The sequence below is a fragment of the Larimichthys crocea genome, chromosome XI, assembly GCF_000972845.2.
Source record: "Larimichthys crocea isolate SSNF chromosome XI, L_crocea_2.0, whole genome shotgun sequence".
NCBI classification, from domain to species: Eukaryota; Metazoa; Chordata; class Actinopteri; family Sciaenidae; genus Larimichthys; species Larimichthys crocea.
Window position 1 is genome coordinate 23,184,656 of NC_040021.1, and position 26,669 is coordinate 23,211,324.

Here is a 26,669-nt window from a genome sequence, read left to right on the forward strand (position 1 = left end):
TGCTGCTACTTCTGTTTCTCATCTATTTCTTGTTACTGTCACAAAACTTCTAAATGCAATTCCATTATTATACATACATAATTATAATTACTACATTATTTGAAGTTTTATTCAGATGTTGCTCTTAAATATAGCACTTCCTTTACTTCCTTTACCCTGAACCTTATCATATATTCATGTTTGCAGTTTTTTTTAAATAAATAGTTTGTGGATAATATTACATAATAATATTACACACACACATATATCTATTCTATCTATACATGTTCTCTTAAAATGTGAAAATATGCTAGTTTGTGGTGTACAGAGATGGAGTCAGGATGTGGTTAGGCAAAGATAGGCTCTTTGCCTAAACAGGAGGAAACAGCTGGTCTGGCTTTGGTTCACAATTACACTTATCAAGTGCTCTAAAGTTCATCTGTACACAAACAGAAACGTAAAAGCAACAATTTGTGGTTTTAGAGGGAGATACATGCTGCGACTATTTCTTGGCAAATAACAGCTGAGTGTCAGGAGAAGCTTCCTGAGGTCTAGTCTTCAATGTGTGGTCACCAGGTTTTCTACCATACCTGCACAGAGACCAAAACCAAAGTCTGTGCTCACTGGATGCTGTTGGAGGAAATAAACTGTTTAATTTCTCTTATTCACTTTAGACAGTGTGAGGCTAGCTCTTTCCCCCTGCTTTCAGTCTTTATGCTAAGATATGTTAATCCCATCCTGATTTCTTAACACGCAGACATGAAAATGGTATCCATCTTCTCGTGCCACTCCTGATATGTATATTTCAAAAAGATGAAGTTTACTGTACGGCATGGAACTGTAGCACCAAATTTAAATAGTTCTTGTTTTTATTTGCTGGTTATTAGTTAAAGCAGGGTGGGACAGGTTTTAAAAGCCTTAATCCTGACTTTGCCAAATCTGTATATGTTTTCTCTGTTTGCACTTGGCTTGGCTGACATTCTGTGTGTTTATCATTTCACTCACCATTTTTTGTCCCTCACTTTGTCTTACTGTTATCCCCCTTTCTCCTTCTTTTCTGCCACTTCCTGGATGTACTCTTTTTTTGTGCCCATTTTAGCTCCTCGGAGGCCCCATAGCTTCCACAGTGGCTCCACTCCAGCTGAGGGCTTGGAAGCCCAGGCTTTCTCTGCCTGCGTCCCTTCCAAAGCTCTCTCCACCTCTTCTCTGTCCTCCTTACCCTCTGATCCATCTCTTCATCCTCTACCTTCCTATGATACGTCACAAACAGGTATTACATAACTCAGTTGGAAATTGTGATCAGTTTCTAAATACAATTAATTTAGCTAAAGACTATCTCATATGATACAATATCTACCTCGATTTGAAAGACGCAAGCTCATACTTCAAGAAAAAACACCAGCTTTTATCTCATTAATATCTTAAAAAACTGTTAATTTTAGCTGTCACAATGTCGATGCCACATATTTATTCACCTTAGATTGTAGGTGGTAAACTCTGTGTTCAAATGCAACTAAATGCATTTAATCATGATCATAAAGTCTTTTTTGCATGAAAATTAAATGTTAAAACAACATTTATGATCAAATTTTAAGCAGTTTGTCATTTAGTACTCACACAAAAAGATTACTGTACTTTACATTACTGGTGCAAATGTTTATTATTACCATAAATAGGCACAGTTTTCTAACCAAACTGCATGCTACATGCTAATCTGCTGTCCTGTATAACAAACCTTCTGAAAAGATGTTGGAAAATGGCATAAATACATGACAGGCATTTGAATGAACCACCACATCACAGGCTTCAACTTCAACCAGTCACATCAATCCATCCAGAAAAACCTTCAGTGTCGTTCTTTGCTCTTCAATGGACAAATACTCTTTAGCAGCTGCCATTGTTGTTTAAACCACACCTGTAGCTCATGCCATAGCTAGACACGAGTGCATAGCTTGATGCCAGAGATCACCAGATCCAGTGAGACTAGTCGTTTAATAGTTTCCTACATATGGTAGCAATGACATGCTACTGTTAAGTGATATCAGTTCAGAGCTTTTAATGTAAGAAAAATCAAACAATATGACATGAGTAAAGTCTGCAAACTGTTTGTCATGCCCGACAACTACTGACTTGACAACTGCTAAGCTAAGCGACTGAAGCGTTCCAACATTTTTCATCACTACATTATTTTTCTTTTCTTTATTCTTTCCATTTCCACTCTCAGCCTGTCCCAGTGCCTGGAGAGCACAGGGGGTCCCTTCCTTTTCGTCTGTCTCCTCTTCATCTTCAGCTCCTCTCAGCTCCTTCCCTGTTATACCTCCACCGCCACCTTCTCTCAGACAGCCTAAAGCTCGCCTCACCTCTGTGGGGCAGCCAGGCTTTGCCCTCACCAGACCAACCAGTCTGCCATCCGCCCCTGAGACAGGTACAGGGACAGGAGATGTTTTATCCTGTCAGAGGCTGGTTTACACCTTTCAATTCAAACACTTGTTACTCTGCCTTCACTTGTGTATCTCCCTCTATCCATGTTTCTGTTCCCTCCTCCTCTTTTTTCCCAGCTTCCTGGCAGAGTGAATGGAGGTCTCCCAAATCTCAGGCCCCTCTATCACAACCTGGCCTCTCTCCTAAGTTTCTGCATCCCTCTACCAAAGATCCCGAACAGCCTGCAGTGCTGCAGAAAAAGCAGAGAATAGAGATGCCATGTAATGTTGCTCCACCTCTAACCTAACTCAAGCCTGACATCCTCCCCTGTTATCCAGCCTCAGCCTCCCTGCTGCACTCCTGTGTTCTTACCTAAACCCAGGGAAGCTTCTCCTAACACATGATTTACTAGCATGAAGCTTTGATTACACTGTCTGTTTTATATAATCTGACATCAGCCATTACTCTCAGGATTTCATATTTGCTCCCATCCTGTATGTAAATCACTTAGCTGGATATTCCTTCTGTGAGCCGTTGGTGTCGATTAAAGGGGAAAACAATAGAAAACAGTTACTCTATTAACTATTTTGACACAAGAACAATCTCCTTGACAACATAATTATGGCAATACTCTTACTTTACTCTTACTTGTGCAGAGCCTTGTCATGTTTGAATAAAGCTGTCAGGAACATTAACATACTGGACCTCTCTCTGAAGGATACAGAGACATTACTTCAACACATAGTTGAAGCCAGCAATCTTACATATCCCATGCGTGAAAGCAGCTTAAGAAAACGTAATAATGCTGGCCATAACATTTTTTCTTTTATCTGTGTGTCTCACACTGTGTTGTTGTATTTTAGATTCAGTCGCTCCTCAAGAACAAATAAGGGTCCTGAACTTGAACTTGAAAATGAGTCCATTCACAGTATTTCACACAGATAGTTCAGATAGTCACAGTGGTTTGTTAAATTGATTTATATTTTCTCAATGTATTCTTAACATGTAATGTGACACTGTTCAGTTCAAACATCAAAGTTAGAAGTGTGTTACAAGGTCTGATCTAGTAAGATATTGTGACTCTTATGGGAAAATGAATTCTTCAAAAATGAGACTGACTTGTAAAATTACAACACATTTATGTATGAGGTTCATGTTTGAAAAGGACTTTCATGAAGAACCTTCTGTGCACGTTCTCCTTAAGACCCTGTTCTATATTTATCCCATGCCTTTTTTTCTGCTGTTTTTACCTCTGTGGCTTCTATTGTTTCTTTTCCGTGTTCTGTGTTACCGTTTCTCTCTAACTTATATTTGTTTTCCTAGGATGGATGAAGGAATGACCCGCCCTATTCTACCTCTGATTGGCCTACCCTGATATTATTACCCCAACTCTAACCAATTTCACTCCTCACACCTGAACCTGCCCAACCCAACCCAACCCAACTCAACCCAACCTAATCCAGCCCAATCCAATCCAATCCAATCCAATCCAATCCAATCCAACCCAATCCAAACCAACCCAACCCAACAGAGGCAACAAGTACTAGCCAATCAGAGGCAGAGTAGGGGGGCTAATTCCTTTGCCATCCTAGGAAAAGAAAATTGGTTTGAAGTTAGTTACCCCTCCAGCTACCACTACAAGTACTAAAACTGAACATGCATGCTAAACTGGTTTGGTAATGCATATGTTAAGTTTTGGGTCATTGATATTCCACCTTCCATCCCCTCTGCTCTCCCCTCTCTCACCCCTCTGCCCCATCATGTTTCTTTTCTGTCAGCCTCGTTCTCTTTGCCCACTGGTCATTCTTTGGAGCAGAAACCCCAGGAAGGGTCTGGATTTGTTTCTTCCTGGAGACCCCAGGTCACCCCTGCAGTAGAGAAAGCCTCACCTTCTCCTTTAAGTCCTTCCCCTGATCTTGTGCTTTGTGGGCCTCCTCCTTCTCAGCCTCATATACCCCAAACTGCCTTAGTCTCCCCCAGTGACCACGATGCAGGTACAGAATCAAAAAGGCACAATGAGTCATGTTGTTCCTGCTTGATTAGCATTGACTCAACTTCACCAATATACAAGCACATGACTCCCCCTGCTGGTTGTTTTCAGCAGCTCAACACTTGATTCCGCACTTAAAATATACAGTTTAAGAGCTGTGCTGGTGTGGTGGCATATGAACATCAACTTTCAGGGTTTTTTTTGTTGAATCTCTTCTATGCTTTTCTTTTCTTTTAGAATTCAAAAGACAGTTGAGCACGCTGAGTGAAGAGGATAACCAATGCACAACACCTACAAGTGAGTGTCAATACAAAATGCAGTGCAGAAGAATAAGTGATACCTATATGCAATGACTACATGGCTAACTTTATATTTCTGTATGTTATTCAGCCCCTGACCCCAGAGCCCCAGCCAGTCGGAAGGCAGAGCCATTCAAGGCTACAGAAAGAAAAAGAGACACACCTTTTGGAATCGAGGTTTTCAAGGCATCAGCAGGGTGAGTAAATCTACAAATCTCTTTTATTCGGTTTGGTGTTTTTTGTTTTTGTTTTTTGGTGTGACATAGCTGTAAAGGAATAATCCACCCTCAGATAGTTCAATACTGTTAATGTAGATGCTGTCTATTTGTGGTGTCAGGTGTACTAAATGAGTTGTAACAATGAATTGCATATGTAACTAAAGATGTAAGCATGAGTATTTACAAAGCATGACTAGATTTGGCATTTTGTCAAAGATATTTTGATAAAGCACTTCTCAAAATAAAACTAACAAAGTGCTTGGCAGCAAAAGGCTAAATCTAAAAGGCAGGATGGTGACAAACACGACAAGTTAATGCATTGTTTCAGTTTAAAATAAGTTAAACAGAATTACGCTGCGAGCCGTGTGTGAAATTTAATGCCAGGTGATGCCATTTAAAATAACAAAATATGTTTAAGCGCATGCTGCGATGTATATTTAACAGTGTTAGGGCATTTTAGAGGTTTTTAGTAGTAGAGTGTAGTAATAGAGTAATATCATATTTATCAGATTAATCATACTGTCAAGAACTTTTACTACATAAACATATGGCGACAAACACATTGAGTCTATCTGGTCTCATTTTATTCAAAGCCAAAGGCTATCTGCACTTGCCGATTATGTTTTAATACAAATTTTTCTATTTAAACAAACATGGGTTTATTTTTTAAGTTATAAGCTGTATTGAAATGGTGGCTTGTAAGATTATATGTAACAGTAGGAAGCCTGCAATATGTACTCTTTGCAGACTGCAGTGTTTGAGAGCTGTCAGCTCAGAGCTCCTTAACTGTCAGTCTGTTTGCCAAAGAATACCTCTGAATCCAAGGCTGATTCTCATATAAGGCCAAGCTGGACTGCCCTTAGATAGGATCAGAGATGATTTCATCATCCCAGGGATTGTGGTGAAACTCAGTACAGAATACTTTAGTATACCCATTAAGAGACACGTTTACAGTAAAATGATAGGGTTTCTGAAATTGTGAGACTGAGGAGACAGCAAAAGCTAAGCAATATTTTTGATGTGATCATTGATTCAAATTACTGTTAGTAAACCCACTTTGGTGCTTTGTTCATTTTGCAGGTTTGGTTTGCTGGTTTGTTTAAATTGATACATAAGCATGGCCAACAAAGTTCATATGTTGGTTACTATATGCTACTTTACCAAATTAATGTCGATGAAAAGACAAATATTATAAAATGAGGCGCATTGGAAATAACAGACTTGCATTTGACATTTAGTAAAAAAGAGGACAATTTCTGCTGGATGTGTTATTTGTTAGAATTGAGGATGGGCTTGTTTTGGATCTCTTTTTTATCACTAGGTGGTTTTAACCGAAAAATAAAAAAAAGTCACTTGTTTTCTGGGGTTCAGATAGATAATGTAGTGTAGCATGTTTGTGTGTGCATTTGCTGTTAATTGGTTAGGCTTGGGTTAGCAGCTTCGGTTTTAAATGCATGCCACAAACAAACAAACTCCCCATTTGTTTTGCTTGAAAGGGTTTCTGGTTTTAAAGAGTTCTAGGTTAAATCGAGAACTCTATAACATTAAACTGAGAACTCTGCTGCAATTAGAGGCAAAAAGTCGCAGGTTTGTCCAATCAGAATAACCAAAAATGTCTAAAACAAACAAACAATAAATAAATAAAATTTACATTATTCAAATGTATTTTTAATGCAGGATGTGTCGTCTTATGTCACATATAGATATCAGAAATCCTTAATAGCCCTTTATTTTCACTGTAAAATCTGGTAAAGCAAGACCCTGGTGCCCACTGTTGAGCAGCTTGTACTGTTTGTAATACTGTGGCTGTATCTTTGGCAATAGAAACAAAAATTGTTATCACGCTTGTTTAGCTGCATGTGAAATTGTCTAGCATATGGAATTTTGAAAAGGAAAATTCTTTTATCTTGAAATGCATCTTTGCAAAGTCAAAGTCATGTTGATGTAGCAAGTGCCTGGTCTGGCAATGTTGTTTCAGGGTGTTATCATAAAGGGCTTCTGCTGCTTGGCAAGACCTGATCATTACTTACGTTATTCATCACAAAACGCTTGTTTGGATGGTGACTCTGTTTGGTTTGAAGCTCTTGTTGTATATTTTGACATGTATTCATTTTTGTAGTTCCATTGCTCTTTTGCTTGTGTTCTATTCAGTGGAATTCTGTGAATATGGCTTTGGTATGGACTGCATTATTGAGGAGGAGGAGGACTTCCTTAGTTCATAACTCTGATCTTCATTTGTTTGTCCCTCAGACCTGACAGCATGGCTTCACTACTGTCCCTTAGCTCCAGAGCACCCGTTGCCCCAGGGCTAAAATATTTTGAGATGCCAAAAACACAGATGGGTCAGACAGAATCAAAGCCACCAAGGACATTCCCTAACGTCCAGCCAACACTCCCTTCCTTCACTTCCTCACATATGAAAAACCCTGATTTTCAAGATCACACATCTGCCTCAGTCAAGGAGCTTCTGTGTAAACCAAGAAGTCACTCGTCCAAGATGTCCATTCAATTAGGGAATCCAGTAGCCCAACCAGAGTCTGTTCAATATAAACCCCCTGTTCCTCCTAAACCACACCCTACTTCCAGATCTCTTCAGGGACCTTTGTTGCACTTGCCTCAAATTGCTACAACCTCAGGCACAAAACCAATAAGAAGGATAGCAGTGGCCAATAAAAAGGAGGCTGACACTATGGATTCGGGGTAAGTGTAGTGTGGTGCTCTGTCAGTTAAATCCCCATTTTAAAGTCTTGAAAATTGAGATGAGTTAAGATGAATATATTTTACTGAGGTAGTTTTAATAGCTTTTAAAGCACTACAATCTTTTTGTTCTCACATACATTTTGGTATACTCTACTCCCTCAGAAATGAGAGCATGGCTGCCTCAGTGTCATCTTGTCTCAGACATGCCAATTCTGCTTGTCCTCCAATGGCGATGAACAAAACACCAGAAGCTCAGTCTGGAGAATGGTCCACTGTGCAAAATTTCCAGCAGGAGAAGCCACAAAGTGTCACTCAAAACATCAGCCCACCTGTTCCAATACCTTTTATGGATCAGAAAATCATACACAACACAACTGCCTCAGACCAAGTCACTTCAAGATTGGACTCTAATTTTGGGTTTCTCTCTGCACAGCAGGTCACAAATGATAATTTATCAGAACAAAGAGAAAAATCTAAAATGGATGTATCATCATCTACAAAAAGCTTAGTTGTCCATGACTTTGGCCAAGAAAATTCTGTGGAGAAAGAGATAACTGAAAATGTGCCTTGGTCTATGGATAAAAGACCATTGTGTGAAAGAGATAAGGAACCTGTGTTACCAAGCTCTACAGTCAGTATAGAAGAAAAGTGTATGTACATATCTGAGATGGAGCATGGTCCATTGTGTCCAAAGGAGAGTTCTATTTCTCATTTACCAGTCACTTTACAGCCTGAAGCTCAGATTGAAGGAACAGTGAGAGTTCCAAGTATGATTAAGTTACAATCAAGTTGTCCACAAAATTCCAAGATTCCTGGCATGCCATGTTTACATCAGTCACAAGTTATAGCTTGGCCTAATGATAGGTTATTGTTTCAGAAGTTACCCAGTCACCACTTTCCATTACTCCAGTATTCAGATTATGTCAGCTTTCTTTATGAGGATAATTCAGGAATTGCAAATATGGTGCACTTAACACCAACCTGTTCCAGGTCGGCCAGTATTCCTGGATTTCCATCCGCTTTGAAACGTGAACCAAATATGGCTCACCTTTTACCTTCTTGTCCCAGAATGAGCAGGAATCCAGGCTTGGCTTCTGCTGGATCAATGAAAGGAGATGGAAATGTGTTTTGGGACAGATGCTCTCTGTGGACGAAACCATTGCAGACAAAAGAGGCATTTATTTCACAGATGTCTTGTGTTCAGGAACAATCTGTCAGTGATATTAATATGATTAAAGTCATGGTGGCCATGTTGCCAACATGTTCTAAAAAAGCCAGTGTTCCAGGCTTTCCGTCTGCACCATTGCAGATGACTTCAAATACTCCAAGTATGGCCAGTCTTCTCCCTACATGCCCCAAGGAGACAACAATTGCTGGTATGCCATGTAGACAAAGAGTTATGGCATGTAATGACAGTTGGCATATTTTGAGGGAATTAATTTTAGATAAACCATTGAGAAATAACCCTGTTCGGGTTCAGGAACTGTCACGTGAGGATAAAGAACATTTAAGATATATGGTTGATATGCTACCATCTTGTCCCTGGAAGGCAACAATTTCTAGTTTTCCCTCCTTGTCACAAGAAGAACCCAATGTGCGTAATGTTTCACTTGCACCGGGGCGAGATCCCAGCATGGTGGATTTTCTGCCTACTTGCCCAAGAAAAACTAGAGTCATTGGTTTACCCTCTAAGGAGCCAGTTAGTGCTCAAGCTGAAAATTTTGATTTTACCAAGCATATTTTGACAACAAAGCTCTTGAATGTAGGTGAAGTTCTGATTCAAGATATTCCATCAGTTGCTGTTCAAGATCTAGACAAGAGAGAAATGTTCAGCTCTGTTGCAATGCTGCCCTCATGTCCTGGAAGAACTTGCCTTATGGGTATGCCTACAGCCCCCACAAAGCTGTTACCGAGTATTGTTAGTCTTGTAACTCTATGTCCTAAACAGACCCAAACTCCTGGTATGCCTTCTCTACACAATCACAACGATTCAAATAACAGAGATTGGCATGCTTTGAAGCAGTTAATTAACAGGAGACCAGAGAAGACAGCACAAGCTTACATTGTTCAGTGGATACCAAAAGACACAGAAATCCTTAAAGATATGGTAAATATGTTGATTAGTTGCCCACAAAAAAACAACATATTTGGCTTACCCTTTGCTCCAAGACCAGAACCCAGCATGAATAATGTAATGCCCTCATGCCCTCAATATAGTAAAGTCCCTGGTTTGCCTTCAAAGACTGGACAAAACCTTTCTTTATCTAGCTGCAATGAATGGTTCACTTATCAAAGTTTACAGTGGGATAGTCCATCTATCAAAAGGGTAGTGCAGATTGTAAATGCAGTTTCATGTTTTGATAAGAACACTGCCAAAAGTATGGCTGCAATATTTCCTTCTTGCCCTGAGAATGCTAGTGTACCTGGGTTTCCATCTGCTCTGACGCCAACATTAACTGATGGCCCAACTATGGTAAATATATTGCCTAGTTGTACAAAGGAATCTAGAGTACCTGGAATGACACTTAGAGACACCACCAAACAATCTGAGTGGCTAGTGGAAAGAAAGTCATTGCTACTACCTCAGGAGAAGTCTGCAGTTACACTTCATTTACAGGATGCTAATGTATTCTATCTTGATTGCGAAATGATTGGGAATATGGTATCCATATTGCCCTCCTGCCCACAGACAGCCTGTTTACCAGGCTTTCCATCTGTGCCGTGTCAGATGTTGGCAGATATACCAAGTATGATCAATCTGCTGCCTACTTGTCCAAGACATTCCAGAGTTTGTGGAATACCCTCTAGATTCCATGGTGAGTCTGATGAAGCTGAATGGTGTGTAGATGAATTGCCAGTATGGGAAAGGCCATTAATAAATCCAGAAAGACTCTCGGTAATACATGACCATAATATGTTTTTTAGAGAAAAGGCAGTAATTAAAATTATGGTATCTATGTTGCCATCCTGTCCCAAGCACTCATATATTCCTGGTGTTCCCTCTAAGGTAGGAGAGAAACCAGTGGAGGCTTTGTTGAAAGAGGCTCCCAGCATGTTAAAATCCTTAGGCACGTTCCCAAAACACTGTAAAATTCCAGGTCTACCTGCAAAAAATAATGCAAAAGAAGATGATGGCTGGTATTTTGGTGGGGATAGAGTTTGGGAAAATCCATTTAATAGAAGGTATGGTGTTGATCAAGATTTTGCAGTTAAGGAAATGTCATATATGGACAAAGAAATAATGCTGAGTATGCTTCCATCATGTCCACGACAATCCCTGAACCCTGGATTTCCATCTGCTCCACGACCCCATGTTGTTGATGCCATTGAGGAAAAAATTACAGACATGATACAGTTACCATGTTGCCCAAAACAGTCAAATATCATTGGTTTCCCCTCAAAAGTGGCAATTATTTCTGATTCTAAAGTAGGGGGCTGGCCAATGGAGATAATAGAAACACAAGGATGCTGTCCATCTTACAAAAAATATAGTTTTCCTAACAAAGATATAGTGAAGGCAATTGTCTCTCTTGAACCTTCTTGTCTAGACATTGCTCCCAGTTCTGGCTTAATAGCAATTCCACCACCTGACTTACGATCGTTTCCAAATATGGTGAATATTGTGCCATCTTGTCCAAAGAAAGCTTCTGTGCTTGGGGTACCATCAATGCATATACACCATTCAGGACAGGGGTGGCCAGTTAAAACAATTGAAAAGGAAAGAGACAACTTGATTAGTCAACAGCTGTCACTAGAAGAACCTTCCTTTTGCAAGGTTTCAGTCAGTGAAAGATCCATGCAGTCCATATTTCCTAGCCAAGACGTACCAGAAGATATACAAGAAAGAATTACAAGTGAGTCATCAACCTGCTACATTGAGGCCATTGACTTACCATCATCAAAATCTGAAATCCAAGTGGACCAACCATCCTCTAGAGTTAATGGGATTGAGATGTTATGGGAGGAGACCAGTCAAACCAGATCAGATCTTGACACAAAGAAAACAAAGATGGATGCGTGCTCAACTTTGGAGATGCATAAAGATGAACAGGATGTTTGGAAACCGATTGAGGCTGAAGAATTAGCTGTTCTAGATAAAGGGTGAGTGAGTTTGAGAGATGAAGTTGAAGTTGAAGTTCTCTGTGATCACAGTGGGTTAGTTTCTGAAACATATGCTTTCCGATTCTGCTTTCAGAAACTTGTATTGCAGAATGTGGCACTCCATACCTGACATGCCACTATTTTTGAGTGTTAAGTGGAAGAGGTGGGTTGACCTTGTTTGCACAGTGATGCAATGATGTGATACAATTCTACTCTAATGATGCACCTGCTTTATCTCATCATGATCTGAATGACTAAATTATGGCAGAATTGGATTTTGTTGTATATATTATACTTTGTGTAGTTTTGACTTCACCAAATTTATACAAGGTTTTCCGTCTTGTCACTTGTCATTGTTTCAGCTCCTTGGGTCAAAAGGATACTAAAGACACCCAGACATCAATTTATGAGAAGGGTGATACTATTGGTAAAGAAGCAAGGACTGCTGAAGTTACTGTGGTGGATTATAGTTTTATGCCCTCAGAAGAGTCAAATAATACTTTGTCAGTAGAATCAGTGGATGCCATTGCTACACTTTATGACACTGTGGATCAAGAATGTATTAGATACTCTGAGAGTGGGTAAGTGTGAGAGACCTTAATACCTGGCCTCTGCTCTTATCAGTTTGATCTAGGTGTGGTGATGTGTGTTGCATGGTTTTAATTTATAATGTGCTTTTGAGGTAGGCTTTATTTCTTGTTGTTCATGGTTGAATTTTAACAATAATGCTTCTGGGCAAAATGGGTTGCCATAGAGAATCGAAAACTAAACAGCAGCAGAATACAAGCGCACATCAATATGAAAAAACAAAAAATAAATCAGCGAAGTCAGATGACAGCAGAAACAGTAATTATTTAAGAAAACATTTGATTGTTGGACAAGAGTTCTAACAAAGCTGTAAAACAATGTTGTTTTTAATTCTTAATTTTATTTTGCCAGAGAAAGATATGAAATTTTCATATATGGTATTTTGGTATTTATGGTATTTATGTACATTATATTTTGTACAACTCCGAGTATTATAGGAATTCATAGTGTGAAGAATACTCCTGTTGAATATTTCTTCTCACCCACTAATAACACTGGCTTTACAGCACTGGTTGTTGTAGAATCAGCTGAAGCAAATCCGGGTTGCATGATGTTTTGTTTGCATGAGTGCAACTTCTTACCTCTAATGTAGAGTTGTTTTAATACAGAATGGAGTAAGTTTGGAGTGGACTGTATTTGTTGAAATTGCATGCATCAGAGTAAAATACATATTGTTAAGTGGTATACAGTTATATTTCCAACTTTTGGTATTTATACTGTTGTTTATGGGAATGCCCTTATACATTATTATTTTATTTGACATCTTCCAATGGTAAACTTGACTATAACTCTGTATTTACCTTCTCTTTAGACATGAAAACATGGCTTCACTACAGCCCTCAAGCCCATTTGTTGCTGATGCAGCAGAACCCTCATCCCAAACCCAAATAAATAATGCTGAACAGCAGTTAGAAAAACATCCTACAAACAGTGCCATACTATGGGAGGAGCTACCAAAGGTGGCTACAGTAAAATGTCCTACAGACAAAACCATATTATGGGTGGAGCTACCACAGGTGACCACAGAGGTGACAAGAAACACATCAGAGGAAGAAATGAAAATGACAAAAGAAATGGTCACCATGGTTCCATCATTACCCAGTTCGACCATGATCACAAGTCTCTCTTCCATGATGTTAGACCCTGATGATGACATAAAGACAACGACAGAAGCTGGGATGGAAGATCTGTTTGCATTCACTGCTACTACTAAACAAACAAATGAACTGGACACTCAGTGTACTTGTGATAAGCCATCAAAGGATAAGGAAATTATAACCACAGAGAGTGCCCTTTATTCAAAAGGTCAGACAGATCTAGTAAAACAAATGGTGGATAAAAAGTCCTCCCACCCTAGTGCACAAGGTATGCCATATTATGAAAAGCCTGAAATTGAGTACAAACAGTCCGCTTTTATGGAAACCTATCCCAATATGACAAACATTGCTGGCATGCCATCCAAACTGACTATCAAAGAAGAACACTGGCTTTTAGATCAAATGCCGATCTGGGAGAAAGAATCAAAAATGAAAGAAATTTTACAGCCATTTCCAAAAAAGGATGATGAAAATAACAAGAAGGAAGCGGTTTTACTGGTACCCACTTGCCCCAGAGAGGCCAGAAATCAAGGATTCCCATCTGTACCACAACACAGTTTAGTATTTGTGGATATGTATCCTGATGTATACAATATATCTGGTACACCATCTATCAGTGACACAAATAGCAGATCCTGGGTATCACAACAGGAACCACTTTTGGAGGAGAAAATTAAAACTGAACTCATAACAGTGTCACCAGAAGAGAAGGTCAAAAATAAACTAATGGGACCTTTAGTACCATCTTTCCCAAACATACCGGACAGCCCCACACTTCCAGAACCTGATATGATGAACCTATTAAGGTCTTGCTCCAAAACTAGTACTGAAGGTATTCCGTCATTAATGGAAGATTTGAGCAAAAGCTGGGCTACAGATTGCAAACCCTTGGGGGTAACACAGGAAATCACAAAAAACAACACAACTATGATTGAAGAAATATCTCACAATGATGAGATAAAGGCCATAACAGCTTTAGCCCCAACTTGTTCAAAAGAAGCATCCATCCCTGGATTGGCATCTGCTATCGAACCTACAGTATGCTATAATGAGTTTAGTACGGTCAGTCTCCTTCCATCTTGCCCAACTAGCTCTAGTATGGCTGGTTTTCCTTCAGTGCCTTCAGTTCATGAGCCATTATGGGGAAAAACTATTAAAAAGGAGTCTGTATTATTACTGGAGAACAATAAAACGGACAGAGACATGAAAGGAGTTGTTTCTGTTTCACAAAATTGCCCGAGAGAATCAATCATCTTTGGTTTTCCTTCCATATCAAAACCCAGAATGAAGATGAATGTTGTTGACATAACAGATATGGTCAGTCTTTCAAGCTCATGCTCCAAAGTGTCACGAATACAAGGATTTCCATCATCTCATAACTCAGAAGAATGGACAACGAGCGGGGAGCCACTATTTGAACCAAGAATGAAAGAAAAGCAGGTGATACTGATTGACAGACATGAAAGAGATAAGAGAGCAATGAAAGAAATGGTTTCCCTTGTGCCATCTTGTCCAAAAGAAGCACGGGTGTCAGGATTTCCTTCTCATCCAAGTCCTCTAACTGTGTGTTGTGCCCCAGATATTATCAGCCTTTTTGCATTGTGCTCACAAGATTCCAAAATACCTGGATTCCCATCATTTCAGGGGGATATGAGTGTAGGATGGGTAACAGAAAAGGGGTCAATGCTGAAGAGCCTACCAAAGAAAGCAATCATATTTGACACATCAAATGAGAACAAAAAGATAATGAAAAATATGGTTTCCTGTGTACCGTCCTGCCCTAAAGAGTCAAGTATTCCTGGTTTCCCATCTATTTCAAATCGCAAAATAGTGTATTATGGCAGAAATACTGTTAACCTCCTTCATTTGTGCCCCCAAGTTTCTATCATACCTGGGTTTTCATCAGTTGAAGGGCACAAAGACAAAGGTTGGTTCGCTGAACTGGGTTCTTTGATGCGCAGACACCAAAAGAACATTCAGTTTTGGATTAACAGCTCATTTATTAGTGCAGACGACACAAACAACATGGTTGCTTTGGTTCCTTCTTGCCCAGAAGTCTCAAAGATTCCAGGCTTCCCATCTGCCCCACGATACAGTATGCTAAGGCTTGTACCTGTTTGCCCCAAAGTATCCAGTTTGCCTGGATTTACATCCTTTGAAGGAGCCTCAAAAGTCCAATGGCTTTTGGATCCACACACTTTATGTGATAAGCCATCAAAGGAGACAGCTTTTGTGATACACAGTACAATTCAAGACAGAGACAATTTTAAGACAATGTTGGCCTTAGCACCAACTTGCCCAGAAGCATCAAGAATCCCTGGGTTCCCCTCTGCACCTCAAGCCAAATCTAAGATTGAACCTAATATGATAAGTTTTGTACCTTGCTGCCCCTGTGCTTCAAGTTTAAAAGGATTTGCATCTTTGACTCCATCCTCAAACACAGGGTGGCTAAATGAAACAAAACAGATTTTGATTAAAGAGAAGAGGGCAAAAATGTTTATGCAACTTGCTGGACAGGACCCACTATATTGCTACAACGTGCATAGCATGATGACATTAGTGACATCCTGTCCAAAAGAGGCCAGAGTATGTGGCTTTCCCTCTGCTCAAATTGTAAACAGAGAACCAAACATGGTCAGCCTATACGCATCTGCTCCATGTGTTTCATGTGTCCCAGGTTTTCCATCGGCAAGGATGCTTAGTGCTGAATGTACAAATATACAAACTAGGACAACACACAGCAAATCCTTTATTGAGAAGCTGCAGAATGAGAAGATTTTTGCAAAATTCCAAGCGACACATGACCACACACAGGATGAAATGCAGTACATGGTAGCAATGGCTCCATCATGTCCACATTTGACTCGAATTCCTGGGTTCCCCAGCATTTCACAATTGAATCCAACAGAGAAAGAAACAATGACCACTCCATCCCCTTGTTCTACTGAGAAGCATACGTCACAAGAATTGCCTCATGCACAGTCACCTCAGTTATATCAGGAAGACACAAGAATTCCTGATGTTTTCTCCACATCTTTTACCAGCCACAGCACAGCACTTGCATATGGTGAGACATACAGCGGTAGGGTTGTAGTCACATTCACCTTTCCTGTCTTGTTTTTTCATATATTTTACTATGTTTGCTTGTTGTTTATGACAGAGGACAGATTCAAAGGTGGTGCAAAGCAAAGCATAGATGTTTGTGTAGATGAAGGGTAAGTAGAAGGGCCCTGTGCTCTTGCATTTTTTGCTGTAAAAGGAATCAGTTTAGTGCTTGCCTAACATTGATTGGACTAATAAAAGGTAGTTTTAGTAACATAACAATAAAGTGCATGGTAAATTTCAGAATCTCTGTAAAGGTGTGTTTCATGATATATGTTTTTGGGAAGTTCTGTTGGTCACCTTCAGATCCTTTATATTTGGGTCCTCAGCAAATCGCAAATAGTGACGATAGCAGCAGACGAAACCCAAACAGTGGCGAATCCATTGGACACATCAGAGCCAATGGGAGTCTTGGGTTGGGAAGTATTGGAGACAAAGGGGACAATTACAGAAAAACAGAAAGAATCCTGTTTGTCCGCAAAAGAGGAAGATACCTCAGGATTAGTCAAGGCCATTGTGGGTGTTTTCCACAAAGGGTAAGTGTAAGGCTGGTCTGAAACTAATAGTGTGGTGCATGCAACCTAGTTTGCATTGATTATTGGTAAGCCTAAATGGAATCACATCACCTATTAGCTCATTCTATTTTTCATTCTCATTCTATTTTTAGAATGCAGATTTTAACATTTCAAAGTTTAGCTCCATATTTATTGAAACCATTGTTTTTGCATGGTTCCACGTTTCACTCACTCACTCTAGTATCCATGTCTCACAGTTATGAAACAGTAGCATCCATTTTGGGGCCATCTAGCTTTACTTTAGCTGAAGTGGATCACCAACCCAAGGCTGTCTCTTCCATGGATCCAAAAAACAAGAAATCAAACCCTCCAGATGAGCCTTTTCCACAATATGTGGACAACACAAATCCCACCCAGAAGACAGAGGACCAGTTTGAAGACAGTCATGACAGCGAATATCCAACAAGTGTCGAGCCTTACATGTGGGACTTGGTTGATGATCAGTCAGCGTTTCCATCACCAGATACTGATGATCAGTTTTCAGTTTGTGCAAGTATGAAGAAATGGCCACCACTGACAGAGGCAGATATCACTGAAATATCAAAGGATGATAGTGAACCGGTAGAGGAACAAGACACTACTCTTGATACAAAGCAGAGATCAGTCACAGGGCAGGACTCTGTTCAAACATCAGTGTACATTGAAACTTTGTTAGAAACGACCGAGACAGAACATGATGAGGTTAAAACAGGGTCGCCTTCTTCACAGCTGGATAAAGGGTGAGTTCTGGGAGACAATGTTCCAGCTTAGTATTTGGTTGCACGGTGTGACAGTGTACTTGTTCTGCATTTTTGGTGATAACATTGTCTCTTGTTCTACTTATGAGTGCTTACTACTAAGGGAATTGTCATGGTCAACTATATGTAATGGCTGTGAGAGCTGGCATTGTGATGTGGAATGGTAATATTGCGTTTTTGGAAACATTTTCTACACTGAGGTTAATATTGTCCTTGTTCCCTATGTGTGCTTCTTTGTTGTTTCTTTAAAAGGGTGCATGTGGATAAGTAGAGCAAAATATTGAAAGTATAGGGCACTTTAGTTTACACTGTGTATTAAGATCGGATTGCTGTCTTGCTGCTTAAGCAGAACAATAGTTTGGAGATTGGGTGCATGGTACAACTATGTGACAGTAAATAAAGAACAGCAAATCTGAAGCTTGTCCTTTCTTTTCCTTAAGAACAAGCCTGCAGCCTGCATCAAATGAATCTCTGACAGATGCCAGTGCAAATAAAGAGATCCTCATGGACAAATCCTCAGATTTTCAACACATCAGACCAGTTGGACAACAACCTGACATTGCTGTTCCTCAGCGAGGCAGAAAGCCCAAGAGAAAAGTTCCAGAACCGCAGCAGCAAGGGTGTGATTCTGAAAAAGACACTGTTCCAATACGGCCACTCAGAAGGAAGGATACACCAGACAGCAAACAAAAAACTGAAAATTTGTCTGTCAAGCTTGCCACTGAGGTTATTCCAGTCGTGTCTATAAGGAAAGATGCTACTGATGAGATCATTCTCACACAACCTGCAACTGCCCCACCTGACATCATAAACACAGGAGATAGTGGAGGTCCTCTAGGTGCACCTCAGAATGAACATGCCCAAGAAAGTGGTGCTCAAGTAACAACATATACTGGTGTCTACAGACAAAAAGAGGGAGCTGAATCTGTGCAGATAGGCTTTGAGGTTGTCCCTCCTCCACGTGTGAAAAAAAGAGATGGTAATTTGCCACCCGAAGCTCCACAGAGAACCGCACCCTGCAAACCTCTGAGAAGAAAAGATGGTGTCACTAGAGAGCCATCTGTTCCAAAAACTGACCAACAGAATTTGAAACTGCAAGTCAGTTATACTTTGAAAGCTTCTGATTCTTCTTCTGTTCCTCCTCAACCATGTGAGATAAGCTCTGATGTCTCTGGTGCTCTTGAACAATTACAGAGCAATGATGAAGCCTGTCAAACAGCCACTGAAATGATCCCTTCACAACCTGCAGGAGGAAAGGACCTAACAACCACCAATTTTGTTGACAATGCATCTCTACAGGCAGACCCAAAATTGGTCTGTTCAAAGGTCACAGAGAAAACCACTTGTACCTTGGAATGGCCAAAGAAAGACAAGACCTCTTCTCATGTTATCCCTCCTGCTGAAACAAAAGGAATTGAGAGTGTCATCCCATTGCCAGAGGTATTTCATGCTGATCAAATTTCTTCTCTCTCAATCATCAAGAGGATACGTCCACAACATGGCAGGAGATTGCCATCAAGAAAATCTGGCAAAATTGACAGTGACAAGGAAATTACACAGCAAAATCTAAATGTTGCAAACAATGAGTCTATAAAACCTATGGGTGAAATTCAAGATATAAAGCAGTCAGCTATAGCTGACAATACAGCTGTTACAATTGGCATTACATCTACCTATAAATCAGAGGACGCATCAAAGATAGCAGAGGCAGAGAAGCACGAACAAACAACTATTCCTATGACAAAGCCTCGTGTAAAGAAACGTCTCAGTGGCTCCTTCCCAGATGATGTTTTAGCTACAGAGAGCACACCTAAGTCTTCCCATGTAGAGGAGCCACAGGCAACAAGGCCAGATAGTCCTAAAGAAAGCAAAGACTTCCACATTATTCCTCTGAGGGATCCATCTTCTACATCTTCAGAAGAAGTGGCCCCTGTGAAGTTGAGGAGAAACAGAGCGACCACTGAGAACAGTGTTCAAGTGGAGGAGGGTCATATTTCAGAGAAGGTACCAGAAGCTTCAAGCTTGCCTGTACCAAAACCAAGAGTGAAGAAACGTCACAGTGGGTCATTCCCAGATGACGTTACAATTTCTGGCTCACCACCTTCCTGTCTAACAGACACAGTAGCTAAAATCAGTCATGAATTAGAAAGATTAGAACAGAATGAACAGTCATGCATGCCTGTTCCATTGCCTCGGGCCAAGAAACGTCTCAGTGCAACTTATTCAGACAGCACATCACCTGTAGACGATATCCCCCTAGAAATAGAATCCTCTCAGAGAAGTCCAGAGGATATGTCTGTCACTACCAAGGAAACAAAAGAAAGCACAACACCGTTGGATTCAAGTATGATCTCTGAAGGAGGTTTTGTCACAGTCCAAGCAGAAGATGATGTATCAGAGTTGGAACGGGAAGTTTTAGCAGCAATGGCAGAAGAATTCCCACAGGCAGACTCTGTAGAAGAAACTGAGAAAGCACTGGATGAAATCTTTAAAGACTGGACCTTTACAGATAAACCGGTTGATGACATAGAGAAGGCTGCAGAGGCAATGTCTGAGCAGGCTGACTTTCAAAAAGTCTTGCAAACAGAGGTTGATGGGTCCCTTGCTTCCACTGTTGCATCTTCTCAAGATGACTGGCTGCATATAGAAAATGATAAAGACAGTGAACCAATGGAAATAAAATCAAAGAAGGAAATAAGAGATGAAGAGTTGGACTTTGGCTTTGTATCTGTAGACGTAGCTGCTGGGTGTTTAGATGAAGAAAGGTAAGATTGTCAGTACACTTTAAGGTGTGTGTGAGTGTAGGTGTGGGGGGATGCACTCATAACTGAAATATGTGTGTGTTTTCCATTATCCTCTCTCTTTACACCATAAATATTCTAATTCCCATGGTTTGCAAAATAATCAGTTACCGATTGTTTGTCATGAACAACAAGTTCATGACACACATGTTTTTAATTGTGGAATTACTAAATTGCTTCATTTTGTGTCTTTCCAGACAAAGGGACAAACCAGAAGAAGCTGACAACAAGTCACAAGTTACTGGCCTCCACCAAGCCAAGGAACCAGTAACACCTCAGAAAAGACCTGCAGATGGGGCAGTCTCTCCAGAAGTACGTTATAGCTGCACTTACTGATATTTATATATAAACAAATGATCAAATGACTGTGTAATGTGCAAAATATTACTGGGGTGGTGAACCCAAGAGAGAAGCCCATTATTTTGGTTCTATGACCTGCAAATTCTGTTTTTATCATCCTCATTTCCAGTAACAGCAAGCAGCTGCATTCAGAAAAGTTCAGCGTGTCAGATTTAGGGGGCACTATTTACAGAAAATGATGAAACGGTATATAATATATATAGCTATGCTTTCATTAATGTCTAAATGACGTGAAAATGAGAACTGTTATGTTTTTGTTACCTTAGAATGAGACTTATATCTACAGACTCCAGGGATTCTGCAATATTTCTACAGTAGCCCAGAAGAGAGAAACTAAAAACAGACTGATCACCTTTTTCGCCTGTTTCACGGCCACTATAATTTGCAAGGTGGTTGCAATCAGCATCTACACCACTAGACAGGGGCGGATTGGGACAAAAAAATCGGCCCTGGCATTTTGGACCAGACCGGCCCACAACATTTGATAATACACCTTTTCAGTCTTTTCGGTGCAACTGTGCAAGTCTTTAAAACAACATACCTTGAGCCATGCAATGACTTAACAGGAATCAGTGAGAGTGGACACATTAAATACTTACAAACTTGTCATTTATTAACACTATAAAAATACACTGCACTACTCAATCACAGTAAAAGAATAGTGATGAGAAATGATGGATCAGATCTGTGGGGTGAGTTTTATTTATATATATATATATTATGGCATGCCATTCAGGAAATTAAACCTTTGAATATATTGAATGAAGTCTGAATATATTGAACGAAACCTTGAATATATTGAATGAAGTCTGAATATATTGAACGAAACTTTGAATATATTGAATGAAACTTGACTGACGTCAGACTTCACGGCATCTTGTGTAACGTGTGGATGCTATAGCTAAAAGTGAGTGACAACGAGTCAGTCCGCTAATAATCTCATTGCAGCAATATTAAACTATGAGGACATCATTAACACTGCGTGTACGGGCCAAAATCCCCCCGATCCCCCTGATCAATACCGTTTTCCTGACAAGGAAGTTCGCTCCCTTTTTAATCGTAGCAGACATGAAACAGGCCAGGCAGCTGTTTATCAGGCCAACCTCAGCATGCCTTCAACCTCACAGGAATGCCCCACAACACCCAGTGCAGGCTCGGACTGGCAGTCTGTGCTACCGGGCAAATGCCAGATGGGCCGGTCCATCTCGGCCACAATTGGGCCGGTGGCCTCCGGTGTTTTTTTGTATGTATGTATTTGTTATTTTGTAGCCTTTGCAACATTTGCCCAGCAGCCCAAAATGGACTTGCGGCCCATTTGCATCCATTTGGAATAGGCTTTGGGTTGCACTGGCTAATATCGGTTAATATTCGTCTCTTTATGACAGGTTCAGAAGTTACGATTTGCACCCACCCTCAAATGGATGCGTCCATGCAGTTGCTAGGTTTGTGAAACCGAAACAGGGATAGACTCATATACAGTCTATAAATAAACTTCATACTGTATGTTGCACGAATATTAATTACAATAAATTATGGACGACAGAGGTTCTAAAAAGAGGAAAGGAGGAGCAGAGAAAATCCGAGTTAAGATGTGTAAAAGGGCCGCACAGGTCGGGAGTCGAACCTGTGCCCCCGCAGCAAGCCTTCACATATGGAGCGGTTGCTTAAGCTACCGAGCTAAACACCAAATGCCTCCAATGGTGGGCCGGTCCAGAGAAACAATGCCAGGGCCGAATTTTGTTCCTAGTCCGACCCTGACCCAGTGTACAATCTCCACCCATACACAAGAAAGGGTCCAAGACACTGTATGGTTAGCTTGATATAGTTTTCAGGTGATTTAATGAAGGTAAAACACAGTGAATGGCCGTGCGTAATGGCACTGCTCTCTGACGCGGCACTTCTCCGGGACTGGAGAAGCTGCTGCGGCTACAGGGATTTCATGAACTGAAAGAGAAGCTCTTCATAAATTGTTTAGATACAATAAGCATCATCCACATTCATAGACCAATGCAGGGTGAATATTTAGTTTAGTATTGAACGTGTTTTATGATCCGCAACACATTGTCAGCTTTGGGCACGTTACTCACACAGCGGACTGCTAACAGACAGACAAATGCATAATGAGATTATGGCGAAACCTTATGCCTGTTGTAGGCCTGCCACGGTTAAAAATTGAGCTTTTTCGGGAGGATTTCGGCACGCATTCGCCAGTGTATTTATCATGTCCTCATTGCTTAATATCGCTGCAACTAGATTGCGGGCGGCCTGACTCATTGTCTTTCGCTTTTACAGACTGTTACACAAGATGGCTGCAGGCACTGCCAACAGTGAAGTTTCATTCAATATATTCAAGGTTTCATTCAATATATTCAGAGTTTCATTCAATATATTCAAGGTTCACTCCATATTCAAAGTTTCATCATCATATTCAGACTTCATCAATATATCAAGGTTTCATCGATATATTCAGACTTCATTCAATAATAAAGGTTACTACCGATTACTACTCCATATATTCAAAGTTTCACAATCAATATCAAGGTTTACTCATATATGCAAAGTTTCATTCAATATATTAAGTCAAATTTCATTCATAATTCAAGGTTCACTCCATATATTCAAAGTTTCATTCCATAATTCAGACTTTATTCAAATATTCAAGGTTTCATTCAATATATTCAGACTTCATTCAATATATTCAAAGGTTTAATTTCCTGAATGGCATGCCATCATAATATATATATATATATATATATATATATATATATATATATATATAATATATATATATATATATAATACATAAGATGCAGTCAGGTCCAGAATTATTGGATTCTCTGGTAAACAAACACAGCTGCACTGGACATAACACTAGCAATGAACAAAATTATGTCATTTTAAAAAGTGTTATTTTCTTTCATTGTAGGCTAACTTACATTGTCTTTACCCCCTAGCTACATAAAACACCCATTGTTTTCCAGGCCTAAAGAGCTCACCCTAGGACTACTAGTTGAACAAAGAAATTGAGAGTGCTAACTCTTACTTTCACTCCATTTTTGGTGAGTGGTGGTGGCTTTAAATATGCCTAGCCTAGAATTACTAGGAATGTACAGATACCTGCAGCTGCATTCACATAACATGGACAAAATTATATAATTTTTAAACACTTTAAAAACACTTCGCAGCATCTGCCACCTTTGCATTTTCTCTTCATCTCTAACTGAAACGTCGCACCTATCAACAAACTGCACACCGGCGCACCAAGCCAAAGAGGGGAGTGTTTCATGATATGATTGGGCCGGCCCCCTGTCAGTCAGCGTGTAAGGGCCGGTGGTAAGGAAACAAAGTTTTGGCGCAGCCTTTTTTTTTTTTTTTTTGGTTAAACAGTGTGTTTGGGCTGTGCGATCTACTGGTTATGGGCCGGTCAGTCCAATATTTAAAAAATAATAAATAAAAAATTCCGGGACTTATCGGCCCAAATAGCACGTCGGCCCACCGGGCAAATGCACGGTATGCCAGATTATCAGTCCGTGCCTGCCACTAGATCAAATCAAATCAAATCAAATCAAATTTTATTTGTATAGCCCAAAGTCACAAAGTACATAGTACATTTGACTCGGAGGGCTTTACAATCTGTACAGGGAGTGACACCCCTGTCCTTAGACCCGTGTTCAAGTGAGGAAAAACTTGCCCACAAAAAACCTTTAACAGAGAAAAAAATGCGGAAGAAACCTCAGGAAGAGCCACAGAGGAGGAATCCCTCTCCCAGGACGGACAGACGTGCAATAGATGTCACGTGTACAGAACAAATCAACACAAACATATTGTATAATTACAATGACTGACAAAATGACAATGAATTGTGCTGGATGATAGAGCACAGAAAACCTGGGGAAGAAGTTTTGTTAGTAACATGCATCAATGAGATATGTATGTTTACAGATGGTGGAGAGAGAAGAGAGAGAGAGAGAGAGAGTCCCCCGGCAGTCTAGTCCTATGGCAGCATAACTAAGAAGAATGACCTAGCCAGCCCTAACTATAGGCTTTATCAAAAAGGAAAGTCTTAAGTCTACTCTTAAAAGGTTTGCCTCCCTCCTTTTGGAACTATAGGAACCACAAGGAACCCAGCATTCTGAGAGCGCAGTTTTTCTAGAGGGGTAGTAAGGTATTATGAGCTCTTTTAGATATGATGGTGCCTGACCAGAGAGAGCTTTATAAGTAAGGAGAAGAATTTAAATTCTATTCTAGATTTAATAGGGAGCCAATGCAAGGAAGCCAAAATGGGAGAGATGTGTTCTCTGATCTTGGTTCCTGTCAAACACGTGCAGCAGCATTCTAAATTAACTGCAAAGTCCTAAGAGACTTATAGAGCAGCCTGATAACAAAGAGTTACAATAGTCCAGCCTAGAGTAACAAATGCGTGGACTAGTTTTTCCGCATCCGCTTAAGACACGATGCATCTGATTTGGTGGGATGTTACGTAAGTGGAAGAATGCAGTCCTTGAAATTTGTTTTATTGGGACGTTAAAGGACAAATCCTGATCAAAAACAACTCCAAGATTCTTTACAGTGGAGCTGGAGGCCAGGGTGATCCCATCTAAAGTAACTAAGTCTCTAGAAAGAGAATTTCTGAGGTGTTTGGGTCCAATTACAAGAACTTCAGTTTTGTCTGAATTTAACATCAGAAAATTGTAGGTTATCCAACTTTTTATATCCTTAGGCATTCTTGGGTTTAACTGATTGGTTTTCATCAAGGCTTGATTGATTAATATAGTTGGTGTCGTCAGCATAACAATGAAAATTAATAGAGTGATTCCTAATAATATTCCCTAAGGAAGCTGTGACAGGCTTACTGCCACTATGGGTTTCTCTCAGCACAAACAGTCAGAGTCTAAAGCCTGTTCTTAAGAGTTTTTTTTTGATTTTGCTTTAAGCCACAAATTTGTCCCACACTGCAGCCGTTCGCAGGCCTCTCGCTGCCGTCTGCTGTCTTGACTTTGCCCCTACTGCTCCTTTTCTGGTCCAGCATGCTACTGTGTGTTGGAAAAGAGGGAGAGAGTGATTAGACAGCCCTCTCCACACCTCTCTCCTGCAGCTGATGCACCACACCCCCCCTCCACAGAAGCATATATAAACTAATAGAAGTGGTCCTAGTGCAGAACCTGTTGGACTCCATGACAAACTTTGGTAGGCATGGAGGATTCATCATTGACGTGAACAAACTGAGATCGATCTAAGAAATACAACTAAACCAACTTAGGGCGGTTCCTGTGATGCCAATTGATGTTCCAGTCTCTGGTAAAAGAATTTTGAGGTCAATGGTGTCTGTTTACGTTTCCTTTTATAAGCAGAAACAATAACTCTGACAACAACGAAACAACTCAGGGAAGACAGAGGCAGTCAAAAAGGATATTTATTTTCCATTTTTAAATGGAAAAGGTGAACAACAAATGTAGGTTTTTGAAACATGTGGGGGGAAAGTACATAAAAACAGGCCTAGCCTAACCTTCTCTGGGAGCAACAAAAAGAACAAACAAAGGCCTGACCTTCTGGTCTACCAAAATATCTGAAAAAGAAAAAAATACACCAGAGGCAACAACCCATAACCTAGTGAGAACAATTACTTTCTGTGTGCACGAATGTACAGGGTAACCCCAGCCTTACCTCAGTTCTATCCCCCAACCACAAACATTCACAGAGC

General features: G+C 40.2%; 1 protein-coding gene across 8 annotated transcripts in view; it reads left to right on the plus strand.

Moving 5' to 3' along the window:
- Positions 1 to 26,669, plus strand: part of ehbp1l1a (EH domain binding protein 1-like 1a) — a 53,515-nt gene that overhangs the window by 15,344 nt on the left and 11,502 nt on the right. For 2 of the 8 annotated variants that reach the window (XM_027283877.1, XM_019273516.2), the window contains 16 exons: positions 1,079 to 1,249; positions 2,204 to 2,404; positions 2,538 to 2,681; positions 4,179 to 4,394; positions 4,628 to 4,687; positions 4,781 to 4,886; positions 7,158 to 7,607; positions 7,770 to 11,708; positions 11,803 to 11,871; positions 12,071 to 12,289; positions 13,108 to 16,460; positions 16,554 to 16,608; positions 16,825 to 17,031; positions 17,268 to 17,789; positions 18,248 to 20,572; positions 20,806 to 20,920. In XM_027283877.1, coding sequence (XP_027139678.1) covers positions 1,079 to 1,249; positions 2,204 to 2,404; positions 2,538 to 2,681; positions 4,179 to 4,394; positions 4,628 to 4,687; positions 4,781 to 4,886; positions 7,158 to 7,607; positions 7,770 to 11,708; positions 11,803 to 11,871; positions 12,071 to 12,289; positions 13,108 to 16,460; positions 16,554 to 16,608; positions 16,825 to 17,031; positions 17,268 to 17,789; positions 18,248 to 20,572; positions 20,806 to 20,920 — 12,152 coding nt within the window. The remainder of the gene's footprint in view (positions 1 to 1,078; positions 1,250 to 2,203; positions 2,405 to 2,537; positions 2,682 to 4,178; positions 4,395 to 4,627; positions 4,688 to 4,780; positions 4,887 to 7,157; positions 7,608 to 7,769; positions 11,709 to 11,802; positions 11,872 to 12,070; positions 12,290 to 13,107; positions 16,461 to 16,553; positions 16,609 to 16,824; positions 17,032 to 17,267; positions 17,790 to 18,247; positions 20,573 to 20,805; positions 20,921 to 26,669) is intronic. The other 6 variants (XM_027283879.1, XM_027283878.1, XM_027283880.1 and 3 more) reach the window with 6 other exon arrangements.